This window comes from Phlebotomus papatasi, chromosome 2, assembly GCF_024763615.1.
Source record: "Phlebotomus papatasi isolate M1 chromosome 2, Ppap_2.1, whole genome shotgun sequence".
NCBI classification, from domain to species: Eukaryota; Metazoa; Arthropoda; class Insecta; order Diptera; family Psychodidae; genus Phlebotomus; species Phlebotomus papatasi.
In genome coordinates, this window is record NC_077223.1 from 28,078,490 (window position 1) to 28,092,927 (window position 14,438).

A 14,438-nucleotide genomic window follows, 5' to 3' on the forward strand; every position below is an offset into this window, starting at 1 on the left:
ACTATTTTTTTCCTATGTTAAGCAATAGTTATGACTCATCGCAATATATTTCAATAGCTGGTGCTAAGCCTCACATTTCCTAAAAAAATTAGGATCCTAGCTCTTTTTTCCTAGTTTCAGGAAGCAAAAATCAAAAATAGGCCCAAAACTGTAATTTCGATACATGATATTTCATAAGTATTTCTTAATTAATGTCGCTGTTCACGAAAACTAGTATCATAGGCACATAGAGGGGTCATCAGTACTAATATTTATGTAAAAATATTTTTACTTGGTGGACACTGTTTTTGTGGGTGGTAACAAATTCATAAATTCTACTTGTGTCCATCCTATATTTTAAGAAGGGTCCATGAATGATAATTTTAATGTGGCAACTATATCTTTAGATGTGATTATTTCATAATTACACATATTGCAATCCGCCAATTTTATCGACAATTCACATAATCTTCAACCCTGTTGCCTGAATTTAAAGGTTGCAGAGTGACATTTTCATGGACTCAAAATGAAAAAATGGTTTTCGCTAGCGCCCTAATGTCATAAAAACATGGCTTAGAAAAATTACTTAAAAGTGATTTTAAAACTAATAACCAGTCTTACAAATGATTTAAGCAGATAGATTAGAGTTCCGTCTAAATATTGATGTGCAATTTTTTGTATCCGGTGAATTTTTTGCAGTGAAAATAGGCCTCCGAATTGTCGAATCAATTATTATACAGGAAGGCCCCGGACCCAACTTGTACAAAAATCGCTACTGAATTTCCATTTTCTTCTTGAGGAAAATCTAAGGATTTCCAAGAACTATTTGAGGTTGGATTATGAACCTAATAAGTGAGACATTTTTTTGTCATAGTGGAAGAATCGCTTCGGTTTATGTGTTAAGGTGTCTACACATTATAAGAAATTTCTATCAAAAATGAGCTTCAAGAAGTGTTCTTCAAGAAAATTGCCTACACATTGGTGAGAATTTTTGACAAAAAGATGGATTCTTGAAGAAAATTTGTCTAATGTGTAGACAAATTTCTTCAAAAATCATATCCAATTGAAGGAAATTTCCATCAAGAATTTTTGAAAGAAATTATCGGCTACACATTGGAATAAAATTCATCAAAGTCATTCTTGACAGAATTCTTGAAGGAAACCATCACGATTCAAGATTGTTTTTCACGAAAATTTGTTATTTTCTGCTGGAAAAAGTGAGAAAAGCGTTTGGTGAAGTTCCTTGGGATAGTATTTAGTGAATTTGTGAAGAAAATCTTCTAAATATGCAAGGGAATAGTGTTTTTCTGGAGATGTCGTTCCTGGTGGAATCCAACCCAGCCTTGAAGGAACATTTCCTGTGATTTTCCTCCAGAAATTGCCGGAAGTTAATCCATCTGTGTATTCTTGAGGTGTTCCACAGTACAGTGGCCTCGTACTCCATGGATTGCAAGATGGATGGAAAGGAGAAAATTTACGGGCACTTTGGAATCTCTGCCTTGATTACCAATCAAAACAAGAGCTAACCAGAGCCACCGAGGAGATCTCAATGCAAACGAGAGCTGTCCGGAGCTACCAGAAGCCATCACTTGAACCCCCAGAAGAACATCAGAATGATCTTTTATATCATTCACTTTCTCAACCACTAGGAACTCTGTGGGATTGCTTCCTTTCGAGAACATCAGAACTGGATAGCCACATGCCTTCAATTCCTCATGTCAATGGAACATGGAACCCAGTAAATAAATCAGTAGTGGAATTATTTTGGAACATCCATGGAATTTTCACAGGAATATTCTTCTATTATATTAATTTAAAAAAAACTACATTTTTTACATAATAGAGATCCTTTATGTAATTTTTTTCTATTTATTAAGGGGTCCATCTGGAAGATGATTGCCCCGCCTTTATGTAATTTCTAATGATTATTTATTAAAAATTCCTACTTTTAATAACATAATGCAATGTAAAGGACTTTTAATTTAGAAGATTACGTGAATTTTTAAATATTTAGGTTTGCTTATTTTTAGTAGTGGAAAATATATCTGATGTGGGGATGTTATAATATAATACAAGCGGTTTAAAATAAATGAACTAAAAAAAAATCTAGTATAATATGTTAAGAGCAGTTTCCCAAAAATTAAATAAAATTTATTTCAATTTTAATTTCGCATTAAAATTCAAATAAGAGGCAACCTTTGAAATTTATTGTCTTTTTTGATCAGTAAAAAGTTTCATTCAAGTTTTTAACGCTTGTGGAAAGGATTTTATCAATATCAGGAGGATTTTTTTATGAGATCTTAAGAGTATTTTCCAAAAATTACACTTTAAGACTCCCAAAAAATCGAGTTTTGAATCTTGTACTTTACATTTCATTATGTTATTAAAAGTAGGAATTTTTAATAAATAATCATTAGAAATTACATAAAGGCAGGGCAAACATCTTCCAGGTGGACCCCTTAATAAATTTAAAAAAAATACATAAAGGATCTCTATTATGTAAAAAATGTAGTTTTTTTTAAATTAATATAATAGAAGAATATTCCTGTGAAAATTCCATGGATGTTCCAAAATAATTCCACTACTGATTTATTTACTGGGTTCCATGTTCCATTGACATGAGGAATTGAAGGCATGTGGCTATCCAGTTCTGATGTTCTCGAAAGGAAGCAATCCCACAGAGTTCCTAGTGGTTGAGAAAGTGAATGATATAAAAGATCATTCTGATGTTCTTCTGGGGGTTCAAGTGATGGCTTCTGGTAGCTCCGGACAGTTCTCGTTTGCATTGAGATCTCCTCGGTGGCTCTGGTTAGCTCTTGTTTTGATTGGTAACCAAGGCAGAGATTCCAAAGTGCCCGTAAATTTTCTCCTTTCCATCCATCTTGCAATCCATGGAGTACGAGGCCACTGTACTGTGGAACACCTCAAGAATACACAGATGGATTAACTTCCGGCAATTTCTGGAGGAAAATCACAGGAAATGTTCCTTCAAGGCTGGGTTGGATTCCACCAGGAACGACATCTCCAGAAAAATACTATTCCCTTGCATATTTAGAAGATTTTCTTCACAAATTCACTAAATACTATCCCAAGGAACTTCACCAAACGCTTTTCTCACTTTTTCCAGTAGTGAAACAACAAATTTTCGTGAAAAACAGTCAGAAGAGGTAGAGACTTGGAAATGATGGCAATCTGTCAAAAAAATTTTTGATGGAAAATAAAAAACCCAATGTGGAGGCATTTTTCTTCAAAAATTCCTTCAAAAATATGAATTTTTCTTTAAAAAATTCTTGAAATAATTCTTGATGAAATCAGCTCCAATGTGTAGACACCTTTAATCAGAAAATAATCACAAACCTTGGACATCATTTTACAGTATCAAGCATGGTCACTTTCCCCTAAGAGAAATTAATACTAGGGGGACGCTTTGAACTTTCGCATACTAAAATGATGTTCAAGTTCAGTGATTTTTTCTGACTACCATGCAAACCGTATGGATTCTCCAACTATGCCAAAAAAATGTCTTACTTATAAGGTTCATAATCCCACCAAACATAATCCCAGGAAATCCTTAGATTTTCCTCCAGAGGAAAATGAAAATTTAATGGCGATTTATCCGATAGATGAATCAAGTTTCTATTATCGCACACGATTCACGCCATCATTGAACACCCCATTTTCACCGTAAATTTTGCACCGGACACTAAAAGTTGCACATCATTGTTTAAAGGGAACTCTAATCTACTTGATTAACCCATTTTTATAAGGAATAAAACATTTTAATATCACTTTTTTGGAACTTTTCTGAGAGATGTTTTATTGACATTAAAAACCATTTTTTTGCTTGATTCTACGAGAATTTCACTCCGGAAACGGTTAAATCTGATGAATACTTTCTTGAAAAGTCCAAATATCACCAAATTTACACGAATCAATAAGTTTTTAAAGCTAAAAATTGACTAAAACTCTGCAAGCGAGAAGACTACACAAGATTCCACCATTCCTCCACGGAGCCGGATATGCACAAAAACGTTTGAATGTGCATCATTGAAGATTTCTCTGTTCCTGCAGCTGCAGGAATCGGGATTTAGCACAGATATTGAGCTTCAGCAGGTGAACAAGCTAAAATTTTCACAAAACATCTTCTTACGGACAGTTTCTTTTCTTTGTCATGCAAAACAACACAATAGTGAGGTTATGTCAAAGATTGTCAAAAACCAGTTGTAAACTGTATGAGCTTATTACAGATGTGATTCTTTCATTGCACATTCAGTTTGTGCAAGCTTGAAAAATATTTTTATATCAAAGAAATGCAAAATTGCTTAATAATTACTCAACTGCAACCTATTTGAGTCAAATTACTTCTTGTTTATCAATTTTACGATTTTTAAGTTTTCCTTTTTAGTGATGGATCAAATCGGTAGATTACAATAGATGTGAATATGAGGGATCGTATCTAAAATGAAGTTTCCTGGAAAATATCTGAAAGAAGCAGTCTTCTATTTGCGATCGATGAATCTGAGTCAAGTTTGTGAATTTTGTTCCACCCACAAAAAGTGTCTGTTCAGCCTAAAAGATTTTTACTTAAATCTGATTCCTAATAACCCTTCTACCCTCTGTGATAGTAGTTTTTCAGAAAAGTGATATTAATTCTGCACAATCGTATGAAATATTGCACAGCAAAATTACAGTTTTTGACCTGTTTTTATTTTTTGCTTCCTGAAACTAGGAAAAAAGGATTAGACTCTCAATTTTTTCAGGAAAGATGGGATTTAAGGTTAGCTATTACAATATAAAGCCATATGCCAGATTCATAAAGGAATATGGGAGAAATATGAAGTGTCCGAAGGTAGCGTATATGCGAACGATCAAAGCCTCCCCCTATAGTTTTTTTGCTCACCGTTTATCGCATTTTCGTTTTATTTCTTCATTTTTTTTTTATAATTTTTTTAATATAATTTTCACCTAGTGCCACCGATTATGAGATAAGGTAATACGGTAATCGAGAATTTACGTAAGAATTGCAATAAAAATGCGTAAATTAACGAAATACGGTGAGGCTATGGCGAGCATTTTATTATCAATGTGATTCTGCCCTAAAAGGAAAATACGATAAACGGTGAGCAAAAATCTGTAAGATTTTTTTGGTAAAGTTTTTCATACAGTTTTTATGCTCACTGTTTTATTTCTTCAATTTTTTTTTATATTATTAAGAATTGCAATGATAATGCGTAAATTAACGAAATACAGTGAGGCTTTGACGGTGACAGTGAGCATTTTACTGAATTTCTGCCCTAAAGCCACCAAAAAGTCGTTATAGGAACCAATACAAAGGAAAGTCGATAATGCAGAAGCACTTGAGAACAGTAAAATTCTAAAATGAAAGTATCTTCGTTATGGTGCTATTCCAATGAAAAATTAACATTTTTTACCAATTTTACTATTTTCAAGTGCTTCTGCATTATCGATTTTTCTTTGTGTTTGTTTTTATCAGGACTATTTGGTGGTTTTAGAACACGAAGAGAACTGAAAAGAAACAGTCAAGACGGGAACCAATATAAAGAAAAGTCGATAATGCAGAAGCACTTGAGAACAGTAAAATTCTAAAAAAGAAACACATGTAGGGAAAGTGCCCATGCTTGATACCATTGGAAGCTTCGTAATGATTAAATTTTCTATGTATCACAATATATGTGACTGTTCTCAATCATATCTTAAAAACTATGGGAAAGTTGCCAGTTTTTAAAATATATTGTGGAGTCACATTTATTGAAAAACATAGGAAAAAATTAGTCATTACGAAGCTTCCAATGGTATCAAGCATAGGCACTTTCCCCTACATTATGGTGCTAATGCAATGAAAACGATGTATAATGCTTTTTAACAGTTCACTGTTCTCAAGTGCTTCTGCATTGTCGACTTTTCCTTGTGTTGGTTCATGTCTCGACTGTTTTTTCAGTTCTCTCCATGTTCTAAAACCACCAAATAGTCGTGACAGGAACCACCACAAAGAAAGTCGATAATGCAGACAGTACATCGCTGAGAAACATATTCAGTGCTATATTTCGACCGTAGATGTATCTATGCTGAAGTCAAAGTGGGAAATTCGGTCTGATTTTTTGTTCTTCAATTTGACTTTATTTTACTTTCGAATGAAGCGAAATTTTACTCACAGCTGGAATTTAATTTATTCGATGATCTGTTTCAAAAGCGAAAAGATATGGCAAAGTGTCCCAGCTTTGCGGAGTGCTCGAACTCACGAGAAAGAGCTATTCGTGCATTTTCTTTTCGTATGCTTTTTGGGTAGATGCAGCTTTAATACCGATTACATTGATAAATAAAAAAAAAACATTCCAAAATAAGAAGTTCTTTAAGAAAAGTAGGTTCTAGAAGAAAGAAAAAAATCCGAGACAGGCACCAATTTATGGATATATTACCGATTCACTACTGATTAAGTCTAATGCAGTCAGGTTGGAAGTTTCAAGATCTTTCAAAAATATCCAAATTTAAGCAAATCAGTTGAAAACTAGGCCCACCAAAGTGGTTAAACTTTGATCTTCAAAAATTTAATATCGAAATGGATTTCGAACATAGGTGTCCAAGGACGAAATATTCGTTTTGACTACCTCTAAAATATATCCAAAAATGAAAAAAATCGTAGGAACTGTTTTCGAAAAAAAACCAAAAAGACATGGTTTTGGAGGGGTAGGCAGGAGGTGGGAGGGTAAAAGAAAAAAAAAAGTCTTCCCTAGATACAGTAGACTCTCGCTAATTCGGCTTTTTTAAGATTGGGCTACTTTTTAATTCGGGCGGCAGTTAAATTAAAAAAAAGTTTCTTGACATTTTTCAAGTTTGATTTTGATTATCGAATGAAGCAAATATCCGTAAATTTGCAGTGGTTTGTCTTAGTTTTGAAGTGACTTTTAATATTAATATTAAACTTCGGGTGACATTTTGGTCCCAAATGCCCAAATTTGAGAGAGTCTACTGTAATGTTGACTTATGGGCGGGTCGTCGCAGACTGATAGTTGATATCTCTTACCGTTTTGGCCTCTAGCCGTGTCACAAGCTGAAAAAAGTGGATTATAACTGCTCTCTCTTAGAGTTCGAGCAGTAAAAGACATTTTTACTTTAACTATTATCAGACTGGTGGCCGAAGTATTTCTTGTTCGAATTTCGAATTGTCTCAAATGTCAAAATGTATCTGTTTTTGCTTTGTTTAGGGGGAAATTAAACGTTGCAGTACGAACAGAAAGTATTCTAAACGAGAAGTAAAAATGTCTTTCATTTGGCTTTCGAAACCAATCTTCGAATATTTTAAACCTCGCAGCTGTGAATGAAGCATTTCTATATTTTAGCCGAGACACTCGTAGGAGATTTGAAACAGAAAGCGAAGATGTTTTATCACAGACACGAAATGTTGGGAAAAGACGAATGGCCCTATCCATGTTTAAAAGTACCTTTTATGAGAGTTTTTAGAACTTGAAAACCATATTCCAGAACGCACAAGAAATTTAAAAACAAATCAATTTATAAAATTAGAATAAAGTAAAATTTATCAATTTCTTATTTATTTATATTCAAAATATTTTTTGTGGGTTCAGGATGAATATGCACTTTCCGAGGTGACATTGGAACGCCAAACTCTGGGATTTGGCTTTAGGATTGTCGGTGGAACTGAGGAAGGTTCCCAAGTGACTGTTGGTCATATTGTTCCGGGTGGTTCTGCCGATCATGATCCTCGAATTTCGACAGGAGATGAAATTCTCAGTATTGATGGGGTGAATGTGGTGAGTTCTGAAGTGATTTAGAGAATCTGGGATTCTTTTTCAAAGGGGTCATTTATGTTCAGGTTAATGCTTCTCACCATCGAGTAGTGCAATTGATGGGCGAAGCTGCCCTTCGGGGACAAGTGACAATGATTTTGAGGAGAAAGACTCCACTGAAACACAAAATCTATCCCTATGATGTCATTGTGAGTCGCAATGAAAATGAGGGATTTGGTTTTGTTATCATTTCATCCACCAGTCAGTACTATGGATCAACAATTGGTGAGTCAAAATATTCCCAGAATGTTAAAGAGTGATTATTGAGGGGGCGGGGTTTTGCTTGTTGTGCAGGAAAACTTATTCCGGGAAGTCCAGCAGATCGATGCGCAGAGTTGAAAGTTGGTGATCGTATTGTGGCAGTGAATCGGATTGATATTGCTGGGATGAGTCATGGGGATGTGGTGAATCTCATCAAGGAATCAGGATTGCATGTTCGACTGACAATTGGCAGTCCGCAAGTCTTGCCGAATCAACAAATGAAGGCACCAGTGAAGAATGATGGTTTCTTTATTGATTCTCGCTTCACTGGTGTCTCAAATCATCCCCAATTATGACTCTGAAAGTGGCACAGGAGACGTTTTGGGTCTCTCTGTCCACACTGCATTGTCTGAATGAAAAAAAAGAAGGTCCTGGTAATGGGCCAAATGATTCTCAGCAAATAAGAAAGAAAGTGTCGTAAGTAGTTTATTCTAGATTTTTTTCCACAAATTTCTTTTTTACAGAGAAAAATATATCACAAATTAGTAAGAAAAAAAAGAATCACCAATAAATCTCAAAGAGATCTCCAATAGTATTCACAATATTGAGAGAATTTCGTAGTGTACTTAAAGCAAGTATTTTGTGAAATGTTTGTACAAAAGAAAAAATCAAGAAAACAAATAACAGTTAAATAGTTAAAAAGGTATTATCGCAAAGTTAAATGTTATAATCTCTCACAAAATGATCTTTTTTTAGAATTATTCTTCAGAAAAAATGCAATAAGACTGACTGAGATAGTGGATTGCATGAAAAAATTTATTTCGTATACTTAAACGTTTTTTATTTTTGCATGTTGTACAATTTACAAAAACAAAAAGATATATAAAAGAGCCTTAAAGTTTTTTGCAAGAATTCAGAGGGTCAGAATCGAAGAAAAAAAATTTACAGTATATCTATAATTTTTAAGATAATATACAAATTGTTAAAAGATTTTTTAAATAAATAAAATGTATTACAAGATCAATTTCCAAGAGTTTTTTGAGGTAAATTGATAAATATTTCCTGGGAGATTCCTGAAAGCTTTCACTTCTGTTTCCCAAATCAATTGTTTAATAAACATTTCGCGAAATTCAAAAAATACAAAAATATTCCCGAATATCAAAAAACTTGAAAGAAGAATTCGATTTACCGTTATGTCGTCTGTGTGAAATTTTTGTCAAAATGGAACATTTTGACGAAAATATCTCAAAATAATTTGAAGCCATAAAGTTGCCGATCTTAATGACGACTAAAATTCATTCGAAATCGAAAATCTTGTCGAAAAGCTGTAAGCCCGATCACAAGTAGATTTTGATTCTCCAATAGTGTCTTGGATGAAAGGTAAATGGAACTCTATTTGCACAAAAAGTCGTTGAAGTTCGAAGAATTCAAATTCAATTTCGAATTTTCATACTAAATTTTCGAACAAGGTAGGGAAAATTTATCAAATATCACAGTAAAAAACTGGCAAAAGAGTTACTCAGTGATTATGGAGTGATTAAATACTGGGGCAAGAACAGTAAACGTCGTTGTTCTTTTTTTCCCTCACAACATGTGAAGACCGTCACATTTTGACACTTGAGCACTTCGAAATTCGAACAGGATGTATCTCAGCCACCTTGCAAAATTATCTGAAAGTAAGAAAGTCTCTTTTTTGGATCTTCGAATAGATTTTCGAACTTTTCAAGATCTACTTGTGGATGATAAGATTCTTTCTGTACAGAAGTAGATCTTGAAAAATTCGAAAATCTATTTAAAGTTCCAAAAAAGAGACTTTCTTACTTCTTGATAATTCCTCAAGGTGGATGATGAGATACATCCTGTTCGAATTTCGAAGTTCTCAAGTGTCAAAATGTGACGGTCTTCACATTGTTGTGAGCAAAAAAGCAGAACAACGACGCTTGCTGTTCTTGTCCTATTACTTAATTACTCCATAATCACTGAGTAACCCTTTTGCCAGCTTTTTAGTGTGATATTTGATAAATTTTCCCCATATTGTTCGAAAATTTAATATGAAAATTCGAAATTGAATTTGAATTCTTCGAACATCAACGACTTTATGTGCAAATAGAGTTCCATTTACCTTTCATCCAAGACACTATTGGAGAATCAAAAGCTACTTGTGATTAGGCTCATTCACGATTTTCAGACTTGACGTCGAAATATCGAAAATCGATTTTTCGGTATGTGCACTTCTACTGGTTAATCCAATTATAAGGAGTCCCGGCTTAAGTGAAGATGGTCTGAACGATTTTGATATGAATTGTCTACTATTGGGAGCTATAATTTATAAAATCATTATCGAAATGCTCAAAAATGCATACAAAGCTATCTCCTACGGGTATGCAATTTTTCTGCGCCATAGAAGTGAATTCCCGAGCCTTTTTTGTCCTGAGAATTTTCAGACAGAACTACTTGCGTAGCGTGCGTACCTCTGATATACATGAAGAATTTTAACTGGAGAGAGCTCTCAAATCAGGAAGGTTATGTTATTACTGAAAGTAAGGAATCCCTAAGTTCAATATTAACTTTCCTTTTTTATCACCTTAAGATCAAAAATTAAGCAGTTGTATGAGAGTCACGGATCACAGCGAATTGACTCTCTCAGTTTATACTCTGTGATAACAAACACAATATTCTAATTACATTGACAAAAAAGGTGAGTATTAACTTTTACTTTTGTGGTTAAACTGAAATATAAAATGAATTTAAGTAGGAAATATTTAAAGTTTTTGCCTGTTTATTTTAAAGTGCTTGCTTCTAATTCAGAAACTCTTTGTGCTAATTGCTAATCAGAAGTCAGTTTAGTGAGATCTTCTGATGGGGAGACATCGCAAACATGATCAAACTTTACGAGCTTTACAATTTCAACCGTGGAAAAATTATACAGATTGTTGTGGCATTTTGTGGTGAGTTTAGAAGTGATAAAAATTCTGTCTGAACTAATTCAAACTTGTTCGAAATTTCAAGACCTTTCGTATGAATAAACTTTAGTTTCCCATAGCAAAGTCCTTTAAAAGTTATGTGTACTTAAAAAAATATTTTTCTCAGTTTATGAGTTGTGATAACGTGGAAGCAGTGGTAGTTGGTCAGTTACACGCTCTAAAGCAGAGGTGTGCAAGAAACCGTTGAAACCGAATTAACGTCAAATGAAACATGTAAAGTTTGGTGAGCTTGGTGATAGATTCGGAAATACGGAAAAATATAAAGTGTTTAAAGGCGGAATGCTTGCGAAGCCTGAAAGACCTAAACTACTGCTTCCTAATTTTTCTATGTTTTTTTTTATTATTTTATTAACTTTTTTAATAGTTTTTCACAATATTAGAGTTGCTTTATTGACTCCGGTACTGGTACATCTTTAATTATGCTACTCCAATGTAAAATGGAAAGAAGAAATCTTGAAAAGCGGAAAAAATTACTATTCTCATGTGTTTCTGCTTTATCGACTTTTCTTTGTGTTGGTTCCTGTCACGACTGTTTATTGTTTATCGAACACGGTGAAGAATCCGGAAAACAGTCCAGACTGGAACCAACATAAAGAAAAGTCGATAAGGCGGAAGCGATAGAAGCACATGAAAACAGTTAGTCATGCACTAAAAAAGTACTGATTTCATTTTTCATTGGAATAGCACCATTTAATCAGAAATATTCTCTAAAATTAAAAAATTCACAACCCTCGGGCATCTAAAGGGTAGAACAACTTTTCCCTGAAAAAGGATAAAATCGGTTCAATAAAATCGAAGCTATAGCCGCTTAAGTATTTACTAAAAAACAGGAAAAAACGATTATGCCTAGATTCCAGGCGCAAAAACAAAATAAAATAAAAATAATGAGTAATCTTCGTAAGTCATTTCACTCAAGCAAAAGAAAAAAGAGAATGAATATCCAATAACAAAAATAAGTTCAAAATTGTTGCATTTTTATATAAATTTAACTGCCGCCCGAATTAAAAAAAAACATCCCTATCTTAAAAGAACCGAATTAGCTGGAGTCTACTATTTTGGACGATCTTTTGAGTAATTTTTGAATAGGTTTTGAACCGATAAAATTGATAAATGATGCGAAAGTATTTTTGCAAGGGGGAGATATTAGGGTTGGAAGTGGTGTACAGCTGAAAATGAAGTGCTTGGAAGTCTTTGGAAGTGGGAGTTTCCGAATATAAAGTCTTCTTTGTTTAATTCCGAATTTTACAGATTATACGCTACTTTTAGCTCAGATTTTAAATTCGAGTGGCAAAAATACGTAAGAAACGAAAAGGTGTCTTTGTAGTATTTAATGTTAATCCAATTTTGGAAAGGCCTAAATGATAGACTTCCATTCCATTCCATTGAGCATTTTGGGTTTTTTATTTAGATCATGTTTAAATGACTGAAAAGTGACTTGAAAAATTTCGATATAGAGATTTATTCTTGAAAAGATCAACTCTATCTTAAACGGTCTCTAATATTGAGGGAAATATTGGCAATATTGACGGTAATATTGTGGGTATTCGAGTGGAAGACAATTGAAGAGGTTGAAGAGATTATTAAGATTTTGGAAAATAATAATTCGATCGACTTTAGCTATTTAGAAAAGCTTAGATGTTTTTAAAAGCTTGATACACTGTATTACGGGTTATTACGGTACTTTTAAGTGGTAGCTTTAATCAAAGACTTCTCTATCCAATTCCGGAGTAGAGGATTTGCCGGATCTTGTGCTGTGGTTGAACGGATATGAAGTCTTTGAGGTTAACGGGAGTGAAATAAGAGCGTGGTGGTGCATGGTGTTGCGAGAATAACCCTAAAAACATTTCACTGATCTGACCGCTATGCTGTCGGATGATCTATTTTGCAGAGTAAATTAAATAACTTTTTCAAATGTGACAAGAAATTTTTAGAGTGTGTAGAGGCCATTAGAAAATGCATAGAATGAAATTCTGTTGGTCATAAATTACAGATAATAATGTAATATCGTTAGTATACAAGAATATCTGCTGCTATTAAAATATTATTATTAAAATATTATCATAAAATATTAAGATTTAATGAAAATACATGTAAAAATAAATTTCTTAAGAATTTTTAAAGTTTTCTTAATTATATTTTTCATAATATTAAACAAATTATTGATTCCTAAGTATGAGAAGTGCATGAAGTGCAAGAAGTGCTGGAAGTATTGAAGCATTTTTGGGAGTATTTCGAAATGCTGTAAGTGTAAAGGGCTCTTCCATACAAATTGTGGAAGTGTCTGGAAGTAGTGTACACATTTTCATCCTAATATAACCCCCTTGATTTTTTGAGATAGCATCGAAGTCACGAGTTCGAGCATTTCGCAAAGCATGAGACACTTATGTACTTCAACTTGAACCCTTTGAACAAAATTTAATTTTAACACTCCCTGTTATACACCTGAAAAACGAATGGTGGTTTTTCACCGCATTTAATGGCAAACTTATGGCTTAGTGTCTATTCAGTTTTATTACAAATTTAATTAAGTTTGTTTTTTGAAATAGTCTCTTCGCAATTAATAAACATTTTTATACAGTGCGGGACAAAATTGTATCAATGTTTCAGAGTTCTCCGTAAAAAAATTAATATCTGAGGATCTCATTTATAATTAGCCTCAAATTTTTTCTTGGAAAGCCCTATTATAAAGCTACAAAATATACCTGATAATTTTTTTTGGCAACAGTACTAATGTATTTTTACAGCCTTTTGAAGAAAGGATGCATTGGTACAATTTTGTCCCTTGTTCTGAAACGCAACTTTTTGGTCTTAAATTTTATTTTACGGATTATTTACCGTAATATGATTGCAATATTGTGACATCCGGCTGTTATAAACGCATTTTCCATCATCACTTCCGGTATTTTTCCCTTACATCCTAAATTATGGTTAAATTAATCAAAATACACACGCATATGCAAAATATGTATCAATAATGGATTTTTGTCCAAGAAAACGGTTAAAGAACATTACGTAGACCGTATAACAGTGATCAGACTACATATCCATGCTTAATCCAGTTATAAAATTAGTAAATCCGGACGCCAACCAAACATTATTACAGTATTTGGTTCAAAAATCACTTTAAGCTAGGCCTAAACTGTTAACTAGCCTACAAAACTAATCAAAATCGATATCCAAAGCAATATCAGTTTCAGGACACGATCATCTGAATCAAAAAATTCTAGGCTCAATAACTGATATAGAAGAGAAAGATGACGAAATGTTAAGGAAACTAAAGCAATAATTAACTAATTTGACAATTCCTCACCAAAACTGATTTTTTTTAAGATTGTTCAACGTCTGTTCAATTCCAGATGATTAGTATTTACATTTTTGCTCTCTATATTAAACGTTTCGATGGGCCTACTGCCCTACCGATCAATTTCGGTGTCAAATTTTAAGATGC

At 33.4% G+C, this 14,438-nt stretch overlaps 1 protein-coding gene across 1 annotated transcript in view; it reads left to right on the forward strand.

Annotated features, from left to right (window-relative positions):
- LOC129803324 (membrane-associated guanylate kinase, WW and PDZ domain-containing protein 2) overlaps positions 1-9,030 on the forward strand; it is a 33,590-nt gene extending 24,560 nt beyond the window's left edge. Inside the window, exons 5-7 of the mRNA XM_055849779.1 lie at positions 7,584-7,769; positions 7,832-8,030; positions 8,100-9,030. Coding sequence (XP_055705754.1) covers positions 7,584-7,769; positions 7,832-8,030; positions 8,100-8,362 — 648 coding nt within the window. The 3' untranslated portion in view covers positions 8,363-9,030. The remainder of the gene's footprint in view (positions 1-7,583; positions 7,770-7,831; positions 8,031-8,099) is intronic.
- Positions 9,031-14,438: the final 5,408 nt, after the last annotated feature.